Source organism: Opisthorchis viverrini (genome assembly GCF_000715545.1).
Source record: "Opisthorchis viverrini unplaced genomic scaffold opera_v5_31, whole genome shotgun sequence".
In the NCBI taxonomy this organism is placed as follows: Eukaryota; Metazoa; Platyhelminthes; class Trematoda; order Opisthorchiida; family Opisthorchiidae; genus Opisthorchis; species Opisthorchis viverrini.
This window is the reverse complement of record NW_008751688.1, coordinates 2,331,063-2,349,516: the sequence shown is the minus strand read 5'-3', so window position 1 is coordinate 2,349,516 and position 18,454 is coordinate 2,331,063. Positions and strand designations below refer to the sequence as shown.

At 40.1% G+C, this 18,454-nt stretch overlaps 1 protein-coding gene across 1 annotated transcript in view; it reads right to left on the bottom strand.

Moving 5' to 3' along the window:
• Window positions 1-2,228: 2,228 nt before the first annotated feature.
• Window positions 2,229-18,454, bottom strand: part of T265_02594 (hypothetical protein) — a gene marked incomplete at both ends in the record, with an annotated part of 52,889 nt that continues 36,663 nt past the window's right edge. The window contains 4 exons of the mRNA XM_009166873.1: window positions 2,229-2,443; window positions 3,522-3,779; window positions 15,840-15,968; window positions 16,851-16,905. Coding sequence (XP_009165137.1) covers window positions 2,229-2,443; window positions 3,522-3,779; window positions 15,840-15,968; window positions 16,851-16,905 — 657 coding nt within the window. The remainder of the gene's footprint in view (window positions 2,444-3,521; window positions 3,780-15,839; window positions 15,969-16,850; window positions 16,906-18,454) is intronic.

Here is an 18,454-nt window from a genome sequence, read left to right as displayed (position 1 = left end):
GGCATACTACTTTAGAGTGACAGCACTCAATCGGCCATTAGAATGACTGCCAAAAAGGTTCCGGCAAATCAAAGAGGATTAAGACACATCAAGGAACAGCCAGGCACTTTACAAGGCGGTACATTCCTTGAAGGGCTCTTCATAGCCAACACCACTTTTGGAACTGCAGCTCTTAGGTTTATGTCAACGCCCACTAGTAACAAATCAGAACTGGCTTATCTTTTCCGTGTCAGTTGATAAAGTCAATAATTTACTCTCCCTGTGACAGTACCATGCATACTGCCGCCTGAAATCATCCAGTTATTTGCATCTCTGAAATATCCGACATGTATCTATAAGCTGTCGTAATTGTGTAAGCCCCGGTCTATCGAAATAACTCCCACATGACTTTTGTAAATGTCGTTTGACCGCTTCATTACCATGTAACGCAAGCACAAATTTATCGCTAAGTCCTATCAGTTTAGAATTCTCCCCTTTAAGAGAAAGGTATTTCTATCTTTCAAATAAGATAGACATGATCACAATCGTTTGCAGCACGTGCATGCAGTACATACCTTTTCTATGGATATAGTTGGCACTTCGCATTCTTCGGCTGCGATTCCACGAGGTGGTCATTCTCGCGATATTGTCATCAGTCACAGAAGTACAGTGACTCGGAATCCCATGTAAGTTTTCACTCACTATAACCATTCCCTGTAAACAAATTGACTCTAATTGTGATGTTCGGAATGGATTGACGTATTGTCTCAGGGACGTGTTAACTACATGGTCCCTTTCCAAACGGCGTGTCCAGGTGATGTAAGTATCGTCGCAAAAATTATTTTTCGTGAGCCATGAAATTTGCTGATAGTAAGAGATGATATATTAGAAGCACAAGAATGTCTATTATCAGATTTGATCAAAACTGTGGGTAAGCCATTAAATTTTTCGCCATTTTTGTGGCCAATTTTGTAAGGCTTTTCCTCGAATCCCTCACCATCTTTCTTTTCTTCTAGACTGTGTAAATGAAGAGCCTAAACAAGAGTGCATTCTTCGGTAGACTAGGACCAAAACGTAATTCGATATTGTTGGCCTCTTTGCAGCTTACGATTAAAATGGTGTTTGGAGGGAAAAACAGTTCAAAAATACTGTAAAGAGCAGAATCAAATAAATTTTAGCCGTTTATCTTGTCAACCCACGCACTGTGCAGTTAAGGTTAAAAATATTTTTGGTGCAGACGCACGGATTGAGTATGCCCGATCGTCAACATTTTAAGTTGTATTACAACAAGATTTACTCTAAGTTTCCGGGTTAAGATATAGCTCTGGCGTTTGGCTTTCTCCAGAATGAACTAATTATTAACTACTATCCTGGCATGTTTATCCGTTGGATGAGTCAACGAGGTAATCTTTACCTGGGCTTCTCTGTATGCGTCTCGCTTTCTGAAGTCTATTTTTTGAAGTCCTCGTTGAATTTACCCTAAGTTTTCTCCCCTCAGCTGATACGAAACTTAGAGTAATTTTGTGTCGTAGTCTTTGAGTTTCGACGTTGGTTCTGGCAACGTTTTTGACTTTTTAAAATTTTTAGGCAAAAAGAAGTTCATAGTTTAGATGTTTATAGTCTTGGAACTGGTCATCATCGGTTAGCAGGATGTCCATTAATAGAACTTGGTAGATGACGGTGATCATGGCAACACGATGGAAGCCCATGGATGTTTGACCCGCAGTCTATGATGGCAGATCCATATTGTGTTCGGTGTGAATACCATCAGAATAGACAGTAAATGGTTTTCTAATATTCTCAGTAGAACCTCCCATCTTCGATTACAAATCTGAAGTAAGGCCATTTATTATATCCATGTTTTATCAGTAGGTAGAAATCCCTCATGCTGTTTCAACTCATCTCGTTGTTATGTTATGCAAACAAAATGAGTGACGTGGGCTTTTGACTCAGACCAACCAGCTACACTATTTCTGTGTTCATTTAACTGCAATAAATCGGTGCCGTTCAAAAACAACACAAACAAATAGTGGTACTGTGTCCACATACAAGGAGACCTAATTATAACGTACGTTTTGATGTTCCTGTAGGATGACTGACAGAACGCTCAAACTGAATTTTGATGAATTATAGCTATCTCGCAGTGATCTCAAGCGTCTTATGATCCTGGAGGATAAATAACTTTTACGGAAGATTGTCCTGTTTGACTTCAAAATTTATGACGTCAGTGAAAATGCACAAATTAGAATTTAGGTATCTGAGTCTGTAATTCGCAAAAAACACTCACGTTCTTCTTTGATGGGCGGCGTTACAATTTTGGAAACTTCGTTCCGCGGGTCGCACGGACTGTCCATATCCAGAGAATATTCATTTTCCAGAGTGGGAGCGTCAGTTGAAACATACGAAATTTGCTTCTGTGTACTTTTCAGAGCAACACGACGTGCCGCTGTTCGTTTGTGTTGTTCTGTGAAAACAAATTTATACGAGAAAAAATTGTAGATATATTTGAATGTGTCGGTGTAAAGTTGTGACGGTGCTCTAAATATAATACGTGTAGCGATCAAATTTCACATGCTGTTTGAAAAATGAATATCGGTAAATTTAAACGGTCTCACAATAGCATATCTGGCAGTTCGTGAAAACTATTCGTTCGTCTCTTCGGACATCACGCCTAAATATCCAGGCTTTGTTCAGCACGTTAGGCACAGAACAGAGAGACTTAGGGGAGTCGATGGCAATTCGCGCGTGAGTGCATTTCGCCACTTAAATACAGTTTGCAGTTGAACTTGAAGCTCAGTTCGATGAAAAGTTGAAAGCTACACCCAACCCACGAACTTCAAAAAAGATTGAACCGGAAGCAAATTTCTGAATTGTATTCAGCAATCCAAAAACGTTTTGAATTATGTAATGAACATAGAACTCATCTCTTCGTAGACCAGTAAACATCAATTATTCATTTGAAAATGCCCTCAGATTCATTTTTCGATGCTATTAGAATGTTCTGTAACAACCTGTTACCAAACATTCTGGTAGTAGGGAGAATCTTGTAGTTGTAATCAACAGTCATCCATACAAATAAATTAGATGACCTTTAAAGGCTACAGAAACAAGGTACGTCAGCTTCATCATCAACCCTGAATTTCTCGGGGATCCTTGGTGAATTTGACCTGAATGCTCTCCGGTTGGTAAATGAAGATTCTACGACAAACGCTATACCACAAAGTTAAGGACTGCACGAACCAAAGTTTGCCTCGACATTCTGAGAAGTCAACTAGAAGAACTAACTAGCACATGAAATTATAGTAGTGATAGTGGGAGAACAGGGTTCGCAGCATTGTTTACATAGTAAGTATTAGTAAATTATATGATGTCCACTAATAAGCTGCTAGACAGAATGAAGTGGGACTATTTTTTTCAAAGTATCGTGAGAAGCGCAGCGCTGGTAAATATCCAAGGAGAAGAAACAATCCTATGGTGCTATCTGTGTTTGCAGAATTCAATCTGAACTCTACATGAGATAACTTATAAACAATTACGCTTACCATATGCTAGTAGGGCTTCTTGTGAACGAAACTCGTCTTCGTTAGTGCCAACTACAAGATCCGGCTTTGTTGAGTTTATCCTATAATGCGGATGTTGAGGTGAAGGTTGCAGACTAGCGGCTGGCCCGATTCCCTCGCCTTCGGGTGGCTTGAGGGATGTATTACACTCCGGTGATTCAAGCAACGGGTTGTTGGACTTGAACGTGACAGTTGACATTTTCTTTTTTGATGTCACTCCCGCCGACCGTGAGCTTTCTTCTAAATTGCACAGGAAAGACCATTTTCATCTTGTTGGGGAAATAATAGGAGTTATTCGGCAGAAATGCCAGCTCACTAGAAACTCCAAAACACATGCAAGTTGAGGTGATTAGACCCTATCATTAACTAGTTCAACCCGGTGTTCAAATGAATACTTGAGGTATATCGATGGGTCTGGAGTCCTCGTGAAACTAGCCAAATCTGAAGGGATGCACTCCCAGGGAAAGCCCATCAAAACGGTACCTATTTTCAGAAGTTCCGTGATGCCATTGTGTACTGAAGTGCTTTTGTGTGACCTAGCGCAATGGGTTACTTGTTATGGAAGCCCAATTTCTTACCTTCTTTCACAAAAGCAGCGGCGCAAAGGCCTGTTATAACAGACTTTTCTGACTCCTCAAGGTCCAGTTAAACCTCCACATACATGTTTCACTCGAGGTTGACAGAATAAATGAGGCTCCATTTTAGAGTAAGCCTAAGATTGCAATGGTCGGTGAAACCGCACAAATAACGCAATTATGCCCAATTGAGACTACGAGATTTACACTTGTGTTCCCACTGAGCATATTGCTGTAAACGTTGACTGTGAAAATATCCAATCTAAGGAACTCAAAATTTAGTTCCAGATATACCGGAATGTTTACTCCATTAATGAAGAAACATTTCGATTGGTATTAGAGAAACCAAATGTTGTATTGCTTATCAAGTTTTCTTATGACCAAACGATGATGCTAATTCCACTAATATAAGTAGCTTCTTCAGTAACAATATTTGTGGGATCGGTTCCATGAAACCGTTCAGCAAAACTTGAAGAAGACAAAAACAAAAGGTGGCTGCCCTCAGGTAGTAATAGTGTGTGGTAAATTTTTATGCATTGGCCGAACAATGAAACGGTTTGCTTTCCTTGGCAACTTCGGCTTGGCCAAACAACAGAAAGACATTTCACCACATTTGCGAAAAGTGCACTGCACGAGAATGATAGATTTCTGATTTAAATATAGAGTTTCCTGATAGAAACGTAGCTTATTTTAGGAAGATTGGTTTGCAAATGTTTGGACCTCCAAATGGCAACCAGTTAATCAACTTCCATTAACTAACCTAGAGGCAGCTCCTACTTAAATAGTCAAGAAGTGATTTAGCACCTTGGAAGAAAAACGCCTGCTATGTGGTCTAGTTTTTAGTTGGTTAGAACAATTTTTCTCGCAGATTGTGTACTCAACCCAACTAATCAGGACTATGCGATCGTATCCGCTGTGGATTTAGGCGAAAGCAGAGTTCATCATCATTCAATAAAGTAAATGCTATATATCTATGTATATATGTATTGTAGTATGATGGTTGAAAATTTCCTCCCATTACAAATTTACACACGGAATTCAGTCTCAGAACAGAGTGTTCTAATGACTGAGCAAAGGATACAACAATTTTAGTGGTAGTTGTATTGCTAATAGTCTTGACCCCTCGGAAAACCTTCGTTGCTGTTGAAATAATTATAATCTTACATAATACACACCGTGTATTTGAGCGGCAAACATTGAGCCACCTAAAACTGTTTCTCTGATCTGATCGGTCAGGTTCATATAGGACATGATACTTGTTCTGTGGTTGTGAGAAGCTTGTCTTCATGTTTACGGAATGAAGTCAAGAAGGACGTTGTAAACGAAATAGAACTCTTACCACCGGGGACTTCATTTGTGGAGTACAGACTGAACTCGTAGATAAATGCGCGTAGGGAGCTTAACACAAACGACATCGCTCTTAATTGTCACGCAATTCCAAATATTTGATCAAGGCTTCTCAACTACCTTGATGTAGAGCCGTAGCATAAAACAAAATGTAAATCATATTTTTGCGTATTTCTGAAAAAACCAGTGTACATATTGTCGCAAAACGATCCGGGAGGAAAGTGAATCTTGCCCAAGTCAAAAGTGTACCTGGGTTGTCAAAACAGTAGTATGCGATACAATACCCTTTGCTAAGTGGATACACGTATCCTACGGAGACCAGAGACAGAGAGGAACCAGTCGTACAGCTGACTCAAGAAGCCACATTATCCACGTGCCAAAAATTCTGTTTTCTGTTCCTACGAACGCCTTCTATATGGCTGGAAAACGAATTCGGGAATCAAGTTTAATCACTATGGTAGATACCCATATCTGCATAACTTTTTATTTCCATGCGAGACCTAGGTGAATTCCAGGTGAATGCCGTTCATGGTATCGATCAGTATTACAAGGTCCACATGAATTCAGTTGTGTCTTCCGTCAAAACTAGCGCATGGTTGAGTGCATTTCGCGGATTACCTACAGCTGGAGCACAATCAGGAAATAGGACTGGCGGATCCTCCGAAACTCTGCCCACCTGATGGGCCCCTGGTGTGACAAAACCACTCGTCAGCTATTTGGGAGCGTTCAATAAACTTATGAATTTCGATGTTTAAGTGGTGAAGCATTCGTCCGTTAAAACAAACGAGTGTGGTAAGTAATTAATTCAGTTCTATTTTAACTAACACCTTTGTGACTGTTGTGACGGTTGTATAAGTAAACGTCTCACCTATCATACTGGGTAGTCTCCACCAACAATTTAATCAGACATGCATTCTGGAAGCATACTTATGGACCTAACCACTAACTAACCCTTGGTTGATTGACGTAAGACATGTGCTCATGTTCCGTTGTCCATGGAGTGCACAGCTTCCGAGAAGTAACACATCTTTAGTTTAACTAGTGGTTTACTGGAACTTAGTTTCATCGTGTTATCAAAACCCACAATAATGAAACTGCTTAGTACAACCTCTGAAAAAAATGACTCTTCGAAATTTAGATAAACGTTGCACATTGTCATGTTATTTTTTCAGAAGTTGTTAACGCTCGAAGGATGGGTGATATAAAGGAAATATAACGTCCATTTTGGTCAACAGTTATTCGCAAGTGCTAACTACGTTCATTCAATACGTGGAACACAGCTATTTTTTCCAGATCAACTTGCAGTCAAACAATCGGGTTTGCAAAAATTAGTGTCCACTTTGGTTAACCGAAATTAAACTCGCTAGAGTAGGCAACCAGTTAGTCAGTGAACTTCTTCAGAAGTTTCACAGAACCACCATCCCGCAGCTTTCGGCCGTTGGGCGAGTATAGGATTGTCTAACCTCTGGTCAGTTTGTTTGTTTTCTATTATTCGCCACAATTCGCATCTGATAAACTTGCAGTATCCTTAATTCAAGATCTGGAGGTTCGTTGTTGATATACACTCTCTGGCTTATCTAAGGAAGCAAACCAGAAAACAATCAATCATAACAAGGAAACAAAATATTCACAAGCATTCAGCAACAAACTGCCAAAAACCTAGAGGCTTTTCCTAGCTCTTTAGTCCATGTTCTGAAATATCAGCAGAGCACGCATCAAGAACCTCTGACAAAATCCGAAAGACATAGAGTTCGATCTACCAAGTAGTTGCATTTCTGGCAGCTTCTACTTAAAAGGCGATATTTGCACTTCCTAGCGAACTCAAAAATGCGGTCAGGTGAAATAACCTCTTCCTCAACGAAGGGTGAATTTCGACTAGTCATGTTAGATTTCAGTACCTGTCGGCTGGCACGCCTGGTCAAATATACGTTCATATGGCATATAGTGGCCAGTCCTCATCAATATATATCCGGTATAACTGGAGTCAGAGAGGTATTATCTGCCAAAAAATTCATGATCGAAGCGTTTCTCCTAATAGGTATTTTGTTGAAGACTACCTTAAAAATTGCTCTCCTTTGACAGAAGTACGGACTTTCATCACTCCATGACAAAACGAGTTGCATTTTATGGACGCCAAACAGTTTCATCAGACGAATCATGTTTTTTCGGAACTCCTTTGGAACCTCTAACAGTACTGATTTCTGACCCTAAAATTTTTCGTACTTCATTTCACGCTCAATTCCTCAATTTCCTCGCTCAGTTTCCTCAATTCCCGTAAAATAAATCCAACAGTCGGAAGTTTGAGTGGGATTTATTAGACCCAGTGATGTGTATTTGTTCCAGCGAACTGGTGAATTTTCAACGGCGTAACCCACAGGAAAATGGGTTGTTAAGAAACAGGAATAACAATAACCCCCGTCCACAGTTTTGCCGCACGGGAATTTCCGAAATCGGTGTGATTTTTTTGGTCGCCTTTCCTCATAATAATCCTAACTTTCAGGGGCATAAACGACAGCCCTTCATCTGCTTCTTATTAGAATTATTCACACGGATAATAAGCAGCTAGTTAGTTGCGGCATTTTTTACTCTTCTGACCGTTTGCAATCGGTAAACCTAGTTTTGATTGACCATCCAGACTAAGGGTAGAAAAGCGTAACACTCTGACATTCTGACGAAATTGGAATGATACTGGATAAGGTCATCCGCTCCACGTAATCAGCGTAATTGCGTACATATTGTGGAGTCGATGGTCGCCTGGTTTATGTTAGTGACATTTATCAGCGTGATTTCATATAATTGGACGGAAACGTCATTTTGTTCGTTGCAAACTAAACCAAACCAGCCGTGTCAAATGACACCTGGATAACCAGTAATCAGAGGGCTGATTTGCGTCAGGCGGTAATGAAATTAACGCCAAAAATGTGGATGGCAGTTTAATGACATGGCGTTATCCAATAATCTACACACGTTTGAACAGAGCTTTGAAACACCTAAGTGAATAAAATTGTACCTTTACGGCAGCTTGATCCGTAAATGACTGTACTCATTTCGTACTGGTTTTTCAGTACGAAATTATCATTGAGAAGCGAACACAGTGTTTTTTAGCCACGACAAAATCGAGTTAGTTGCGCGTTTGCAGATTGATCAGTAAATTAGAACGGCGGGAATCTTGTGTCGAAAGTGACCCTAAGGCTACTCTGTGTATTTTACCTCCACTTGAAGGCTTGATTCACTTGAATACAACAGTCTGAGTGAACAAGAGAACGTGGTTTTTTGATTACTGAACACACTGGTGAATATCGGGATCAAATCATTTTTATTACCTGCGGCCAAAATAATTTTCACCAGCTGGTTGGAAGGATTTTCGGTTCAGTCAACATTTATGGGGTTTGAGCTTAAAAGCATAAAACTTTGACGGCTTTTCGAATCTGCAAGCAAACTGATGTAAACAGTGCGATTTGATCGCACCACGTTCCTCAGTCTGAAGGAAAGTTGTGTTAACACTTACCCCAAGTCTAAGACATGGACCGGAACACCAAACACCAGCCAAGAATTTAACCATCGGTAGTTTGAGCAGTTAACCCAACTCATTTGAAGTGAAGTTCCATGAAAACATTCATTGAAGGTGCACTTTTTTACTCCGATTTCACTTCAGTGTAGTTTATTGATTCTTTTGAGGGTCTTGCTTTGCCACAGAGTCTTTGTTAGCAGCTAGTAGATGTCCGAAAAAAGAGTTTTGCAGACTTTGCATTTCTGCTTCGAAGAGTTAAAACTCAAGACATCCGCATTCTCCAGTGTCTACCGCTGGGATGCCTTCGTTGGTTGTGATTAACAACCATTTTGTCCATCAACGAAGCAGAACTATCGGTGCGCAATGACAATGTGCGTACAATGGTTGCTTCTTGTTCGGCGACGAAACGTTTGCAAGTTAAATGCCGAGGTCGGCATACGTACAAAGAGCCACAAACCAAAACGACCAGATACATGAACTGCACCGCCAATCAGATTTGATCACCCCATGTGTGATAAATACTTCTATCTACGGGAGGTAGACGTCCTAGCAATTAAAACATCTGCCGGAACTGAGCGAGTAGACTACGGTGACTTTACTATAGATTTGTCCGTACGATAAATCCAGAAACTTTGGGTTGACATTGTTTGACAGAAGATATGGTCATGCAAATCGTATTAAAACGATGGGCTGTACATTCATCGACCCGAACGTTATTATTACTTCTTAAAAGACTACTCTTTTACATGGGTGTGTTCAACCGGCGCTCTGCATTAATAGTGTAGATGATAAAAATGGCAATGAATGCTTCTCTCGGAAATCCTAAGTCTGTTTTGGCGAAAACTTATTTCCTATTGAATCATATCCATTTTATTAGTGACAAGATTTGGGTAAACGCAGCCATAGTTGTTTTGATTATCATCTCGATGGCGACGTTTGGTGACCGTTGGTTAGCAAGGTTTAACACTGTAGTGAAGACAACAAAGCCAAAACGGGACGACGCACCTCTTATGTCTTATTGTATGTAGAGGGGCGAAAAGACAAAAGCATGTAACGTCGATAAAGCAGTGCGTAGCTACGCGAATAGAGGAAGAATAAAGCCAATGAAAGGGACAAGAGTTTGCACGGCGGAATTCGAGATGACGACGAAATTTGAAGAACAGACAATGAAATAATCTCAGTTTTCGGGAGCACAGTGATGACCACAAGTATCAAAGAACGTTCAGTCAAACATGGCATGTTCACCTTCGGTTTTTATGTAGGCTTCTTGTTAAATCCACCTCTTCAGGCCGAAGAAAAAGTGCTCCGCGGTCAATGAGATATACAATCGACAGGGAAATGCTGCACATGCTAACACCGATCCGTCATGCATCGTACAGCCGAATGTGCAGCGAAACATAGATAACGTATCCTCAACAGCAAATTTCAATGAATGGATTTCACCAAGTATGGGTTTACATAGACTGCTAAATGATGGGTTCAAACTGAACTGGGTTGACTATCCTGTGGCCTACCAATTCTCCAGCTTAGTTATAGGCATGGAAACGGGATGATTCTTCGTAATAAGCTTATATAGTCAAAACTTTCGTATTTCATTTAAGCCGTGGATCAACCCGAAAATCAGGTTTCTTGTGCAGGAGAATGTTTGTATTCTACCTGAGATAATTAACCGCTTTGTACTGCATCCCACACCTTTACCAATGAGCTACCGATCTGCCTTAAAAAAATTACAGTGCAGATACAAATAAACCCAGCCAATAATGCAGATTCATTGTGGTGGAATATGATTCTGATCACCTGCAGTCCCTCGTACACGATTGAAATAATGAATTGATTGAAGACAGTTTAATCAATATTCCGGTTAAATTAATCCTTTCAATGCAATGCGGGAACGGTGACAGATCGGTCAACTTAGCTGTCAAACAAACCGCTCAAGTTGAACTTACCAATTCGAGCTTCCAGCAGCACTTTCTGGCATGGTATTCACGTATTGATCACAAAGTCTATGATACTGTAAACTCTTGATGAGCGTCAAAAGTCGCCAATGGTTGTTTCGAATAAAGAAATGATAAGGAAACCAGAGCCCATCTTGATTCGAGCCACAACAATAGCACTTGAACAACTTCAGTGGCCTTCAACCCAGACCCATCGACATGCCTAGTAGCTTGATTAATATTACAGAAGCATCAGAGCCATCCTGGGATCTCAGTAGGAGACTAGTGGTCCGCTTTTACTTAATGTAATCAAACAACCTCTCAAGCAGTGCCTGAGTTAAGCTATGCGCTGACATGAAGAAAATAGCGCAGCTAAAACAATACATCTCTCCAGGTTGGACTAAATGCGCCTCAACTAGCTTTTTAATCGCCAGATTTCCGAGCTTAAAGTGATTAAGTCCGCTAGAAACGACCACATGTTATGCTGTCCAAACCTAACGGCAAAAAATCTCTGAGTTTTATCCCTCTCCAAGTATCAGACAAGAACGTACCTTAGTATTGATATTACTCGACTTTGTAATTGTTTAATCGATTCAACCTGCACTGAAGGGAGACTCTGACATCCAATCAAGACCAAGTATTTGAATAAGAGGCCTCGAACAGGTGAGTGAGGCTACCTTACCTCACCGAAACTTAGATCTCCAGAATTGTCTCGATGGGGTTACCTACGCTGATTGGAATTCAGAACAAAATTACCGGTAAGAATTCTCCTCCCCTCAGGGATACATAATAGGTAATCCCTCTCACAGGGGATGATAATGATGCACATCTTATCGCGAACTGATGCCTCTGCGTAACCGGCGGGAAAGGAATATACTGATATTCAAATTGACAGACATGGATATGGCTTTATGTAACTTATAAAACGATATGGAGAAACAAACTTTGATTTCCCTCAAGAATTTCTCAATTCACGACACAAGCTTTGCTTGCGTTTATAATGCTTGAGAGCTTCGAGCACGATGTGCCCATAAATTAAAGGATTTATTCGTTTTGTCTCCGGCGCAATCTTGGAGTTCAGTGATTAGTCCAGAAAACCGAACCAGTAGTCAGAGGAGGCTGCTGCAGAATTCTGTGTCTCAGGCATCTGCTTCGGCAACGTAAAATGCAATCATTAAGTCGCTTTCTTCGAAAACATGAGCTTGGACCACCACGTTTGACTTAAAGCACTGAGAGCTTGATCTAGCATACGGTGTACACTGCTTGAATCTGCGCGAAGCCGAGTTATCCCGTCGCAGAGGAATACTTCCCAAAGATAATACAATGTGTGCATTAAAACTGTATAAAAATTTGGTATATTGTTTTTGGACCAGTTTATAATTTTACACGTTGCGTGTGTAGTGAGAATAGCAAAATGAATTTCTTTAGCTCTTGTTGAAATGGTACTCGCACACACAAGCTGAAAGCGGCAACTCTTTCTGGTCTATGTGGCCAATCGACTTTTCACCACGGCTTTCCACAATTTCTCTGAGTTAGCCTCACCTTGGCCATTCTTGTTAATGATTTATCATGCAAATTTGATCCGCTTGTGGTTGTGTACATCCGGGTTAGTTTGATTTCAAATGAAAAGTCGATTTCGTTACTGTTTGTCTAACAAATTCATTTCAGTGAGTTTTTCGCAGTTCTCACGTCGTCCGTATCCACCCGCGTGCAGCTGTTCATGGGAACATGTAGCAACTTACTGAGACAATATGTATCATGAAGTGAAATGAAAAAAATGACATATTGTTTCGTGGAAGATATCACAATATGTTATCCCTTATATAAACTTCTCACCATGTGCAGGTAAGATAGCGCTGCCATCATTAGAGCACGAGTAACAATTGCAACGGCAAATGAATTTTGATGAATTTCTGAGAATTTCTCGGTGTTTGTTAAATTGGCTTGGAGATGCTACTTAAATGAACAAATGCTAGTAACTGGGTTGTGAAAACGTGGTTTGCCAACTACTGTGGAACACTATGTAAAAAAAATTCATTCCTGCAGCAGCTAACTCTAAGACGTTCACTAGCTATCCTCAAGCAGGTCTATATGTCATTCGAAAAATACTTAATAATTTTTCCGGGGAAAGTTTACAACCCCCAATTAACTGCGATGGCGAAGCCCCTGTTTCTTTTGGTTAACTACCAGCCAAACGTTATCCATGTAGAGATCGGAAATCTTTCTGAAAATATGGACGCTGCATGATTAAGCAAAAAACTATAATTATAGAATAATCCGCGGACACTTAGTTGGGCACGTGAAAGGACGAAACCCGGCTTGCAAGATCCGTTCGAGCAAGATTTGTGTACTGCATAACAAATTATTGTTGCAGTGAATGACACTAGTTGTTCTGTGTGTCCCAGAACATTGCACTTAATTGTGATCATACTGTAGAGCGATGCACTGAATGGGGATAGTGTCCTGTGTGATGTGTCTGGTGTCTGCTACGGAGCTCACAATTCCAAGTTACAGTGCACTATTTTAAACTAACTCAAGTTAAGGGCATGCTCACAGATCCAACAAGGATTCGTCATCATTGCGATGACAAATCAGTCTTTCTAAGACTTACTTGTCTAGACTGGATAAATTTATTCATTTCCGAAATCTCAGGATCCACGAACACAGTGCTTTTGTAAGAAGTGTTAAATCCAATATAATTGGTTAAATAAATTGTCAAATTAGTGCACTTCAGGAGGCACCACAAAAGAAAAGGTTAGAAGAATTTGTCCACGTTTTAACGTCAATCTCTCTGAACAGGAAGGAATAAAATAGACATGAGTCTTATTCTTACTTTAACTTAACGTAATATGCAGCCTACTTTTTGGGCCATAAAGCTTGTGGAATTCGTTCCAGTGTTTTCGTCCAAGCAAGATGTGTATTAGCAATCTTATGTGTATCGATTTTGAATATGAATGGTCCTGTTGGAACACAACCCGCAGAATGATACATAATTTCCACGATAGTATGGAAACGAACAGTGTTTAAAGACAAGATACAACATTCACTTTGTGGTAATATGTATACTGGAAAATCCACAATATCACATATGGCCATGCTCGGACGGAATCGGATAATATATTTCTACAAACAATTTCTTTTGTTCATTTTTTTGCAAATGATGGAGAATGCATGGAGTGGCGATCGTTTCTAATGGCGCTTTGGGAGTTTCAAGGATGTACTTCGACCTTGTTTCATGTAGCGGTACGGTGCGGGTTCTGATAGGTCGGTTTAATGGAGGAAAGCAAATCGGAACAAACAACAGTTAACCAACACAACAGAGATAATACAAAAAACACAACAAATTCAGAGGTCGAAATACAACATCTGTTGGACATGACAACTATGGTGCAACATAAATCAACGAGCACAAAACTCATATGGGATATCTTCGTGTGGATTAATGAACGGGGATCGCAATGTACTAGGGAGCCATAATTTGTGTGCTTGGCAAGCAGGCACTTGTAGCCTAACTACTTTTCCGCGGGAATTTACAGAAAACGTGCGTGAATGTTAGAAATTATACAGTCACTTTTTCCCTAGCTGTAAGTCTTTGGTTCAGGCAGCATTATCTTTCTTGTCATTTGCTAAAGGACGAATTCATGGTTTTTGTTGATGGACCGCGCTCCAGTGAATCAAATTCAATTGACATTTTCAGGAATGCTTTATGATACACGTAGTCCGTACACGGGGTGATAAATTAATGTCAGAAAATGGAAATCGCGAAGGTTTAATCTTCTTCTGAGTTGCATAAATTCACACACGGCTTAGAAATTTGGTAACTGGCCTAAGCTTGAGATATTGATGGAAAGTTGCATTTTGTGGATTGGTCAGAGTAATTCGCTCTTTTGTCCCTCGATCTTCGGCAGACAATCGCTTTTGATGGCGTTTTTGTTAATATAGTGTATTAAACACCGGTGTACCATGATCGTGCTAAACAATGCTAACGTATAGTATGGCGTTCAAAAACCAACCAGTCCTATCAGAATGTACCCAGATAGCCTGAAACTAAACGACTGAATCCCTTCTCGGACGCGTTTACTTATGTGACGTATAATTTGCTCTAAAGATAGGTAGATCAACTGACATTTCAACATTTTTCAGCCGGAAAGAAAGCTATACTCGGACAAATATCTGAACTTCAGAACAAACAATTCCGCTCATACGAATTCACACAAAAGTTGCCGGATTCGAGCAAAACTGTTGTGTTCGTTATTGGCTATCCAAATTTCTGGTGAATAAGGCGCATTATACTCAGTGTTACTATCGTACTGGTTCGTAAAACTGGAGCAGCGATAAGCCTTATTTGGGTTACTGCTTTACACTGCGAGTTGTTTGACTAGAGTACAACTGGTACCATTAGGCGTATGTTCAAGTCCGTTAACAAGCCGACTCATAGTCATTCGGTGTGTGGTAACCAAATGGCTCATACAATTACAGGTGGGTGCCGACATCACTTCCAGCAATCTCGTTCTCTTGGCTGTAGTAGTGGAGCAGTGGGAGAACCAACGCGAACAACTACTCAGCTGGTTAAAATTTGCACAACGGGATAAACTAGTGCCAAAATCCTGAAGTGAATTATACCACCTAAGCATTGTTCTGGACATTGTCTTTTGAATTATCTCAACCAAAAACCAACAACTTGTGGTCAAACTGGAGTTTGTTGCAGTTCGTATTTTACATATGAATATCCGTCCATGAGAGGATATTTACGAAACTTGCTCTGTGCTAACATTTATCTTGTCAGAGACTGATTAGGTATGGTTCAGGGACGCATTGATCAAAAACTGTATACACCTCCATTTGTTTATAAGGCTATTTTAATTATTCGCGCAGGGCCCCAAGAATGTGTTGTACGATCAGACTCTAAAATCAGTCTTCTCTGGTGGCTTACTTGCAGGAGAAGTTTCCTCATTCGACTTGAGTTTTTCACCAGGTTTATCTGTTGAAACTGCGGACGTTGTTGCTGGCTGGCTCTTGTTCGCAGCACAGCGCAGAAGATGATAAACGGGATCAATCTCACCTATAAATAAGACAACATATATTTTTAAACTTCAGTTGTATTTAAATAGTGCACAGGTTTGTAGGAACGAGTACAACAGAGAGCTTCCAAGAGCTATTCCCACGGAGCGCTTGGCAATTAATTAAGCTTCCTTTATGACTAACCTTCAGACTCACCTACACACACCTACACATTGGTTCAGATAGCTTCTAATCACTGGGAAAACCATATATTTTGTACTACTGCAAAGAAATACTTGTCTGAGGTTTTAAAACACGTTGTTTTTAAAGTGCTCAAAAGTATGGTAGTTCCTCAGGCTCATTATTGAATAAAAAGTTCCATGTTGGAGCCATGAATCGAGCTTGACAACACAAATGCTTTCCGCATGTTGGCTTTGAAAACATCATTCTAAAATACTATTGCCTGCCTTGATTAATTTCCTCTTAAAGTGGAATTTGCATTGACAGCATCTAAGTGCTCAAGTGAAAACTAAATGTTAAGGCTCCAATAGTCTGGATAGAGGGTTTTTCTGATCTCTTGGAAACCGTTGGCAGTCAGACTTGTCTCTCAGATTGGCCTTATTGATGCAGCTATACAGTACAACAATGTTGTCTACTTCAACTCGTGAGTGATTCCAATGCGCTCGCTTTCACCGACAATCATATCAGTAGTGTGCTCTGTTCGAAAGGTACACGAACTCTCTATCCCTTTCAAGATTGAGCGAATTATTTAGCAAAACCACATGGTCTATATGACTACGTAACCTGGCGTTTAGTGCAGCATGTGATTCAGGATAAAAAATATCACTGTACTTTGAGTATCAATTTGATCGATCGATTTTAATGTATTACTGGTATCCAGCAGGACGAAATACAACGTTTGGTACCCGGTGAAAATACTCACCAGAAGGAGTCTGTGGGTTTTCTTGCTTTTCTGATGCATTCTTTTCTTTTCTCACCTATAAATAGAGGGATATATGCAAATTTAACACCCATTTTTCCTGGCTTTCCTATAGAATTATCTAAGTGCTCAAGTGAAAACTAAATGTTAAGGCTCCAATAGTCTGGATAGAGGGTTTTTCTGATCTCTTGGAAACCGTTGGCAGTCAGACTTGTCTCTCAGATTGGCCTTATTGATGCAGCTATACAGTACAACAATGTTGTCTACTTCAACTCGTGAGTGATTCCAATGCGCTCGCTTTCACCGACAATCATATCAGTAGTGTGCTCTGTTCGAAAGGTACACGAACTCTCTATCCCTTTCAAGATTGAGCGAATTATTTAGCAAAACCACATGGTCTATATGACTACGTAACCTGGCGTTTAGTGCAGCATGTGATTCAGGATAACAAATATTATCACTGTACTTTGAGTATTAATTTGATCGATCGATTTTAGTGTATTACTGATATCCAGCTGGACGAAATACAACGTTTGGTACCCGGTGAAAATACTCACCAGAAGGAGTCTGTGGGTTTTCTTGCTTTTCTGATGCATTCTTTTCTTTTCTCACCTATAAAACGAGGGATATATGCAAATTTAACACTCATTTTTCCTGGCTTTCCTATAGAATTGGGCCAAAATTGGAAACACTAACGAACACTCATAAAAAATATATTTTTTCAACTTAAACATGTCAATTGACAGAGCCACTTGCAAGATAATCTTGGACATGCTTATGAATATTTTCTCACCAGTTACGGCAAAATTAGAGCTCACCATTAGAATGTGGTTTTGCGTGTGTAAGCACCAAATTGGTAAATGTCAGTTTTAGGTAAAGATGCGGTGGACTAACTGAGTTTACTCATGCCGTTCTGATTCAAACAAATAAAAAATAAACCAATCAAAATAGACCATAAATGAGTGCATGTAAAATGGAATATTTTTACGTTGTATTTGTACGTGTTAGCGTTCTAGGCAAATCCCAAAATCCAAGGAGCTAAATACCATCATTATAAACTCGTTCTCTGGGGAGAAGGTTATTTTGTGAAAGGCATGTTTTGGAAATTTTAAGTGTACATCATGAATTGCTCTCAGCTTCGTTGGCTTAAATTGAGCTCCTGACGAGTCACAACCATATCGGCATAATCCTGAGCTCGGACAATGAAGTTGCCTTACATTCAGAAGCGCACACAATTTCTTTAACCCTCTCTCACAAAAAGGGATGAGCTTTTCTAGCTTAAGCAATTCACATCTCAGTTGCCGAGCGAAGTGCAAGTCACTTCAGGAAGGGTTAGGAAAATATCGGAATTTTTTCTATTCAGTCTACACAAGAACCGTTGCCTGGCAAGCTTAAGGGTTGTGATGGCAAACACTGTGGGGTTTGCGCTTTGGTTAAGGGGAACAAAGACAAACAAGATTTCACATGCAGCTTCATGAAGATAATAGTTTTGATGATATGGATCCCAATCTGCGTAGCTCTGAGGCGGCCTGGTACTCTCTGAGTAGAATTCTGAGCCTCACTGCATGGTGCAAGGTGAGTTTTCATAAGTAGTCTGTTAAATGTAA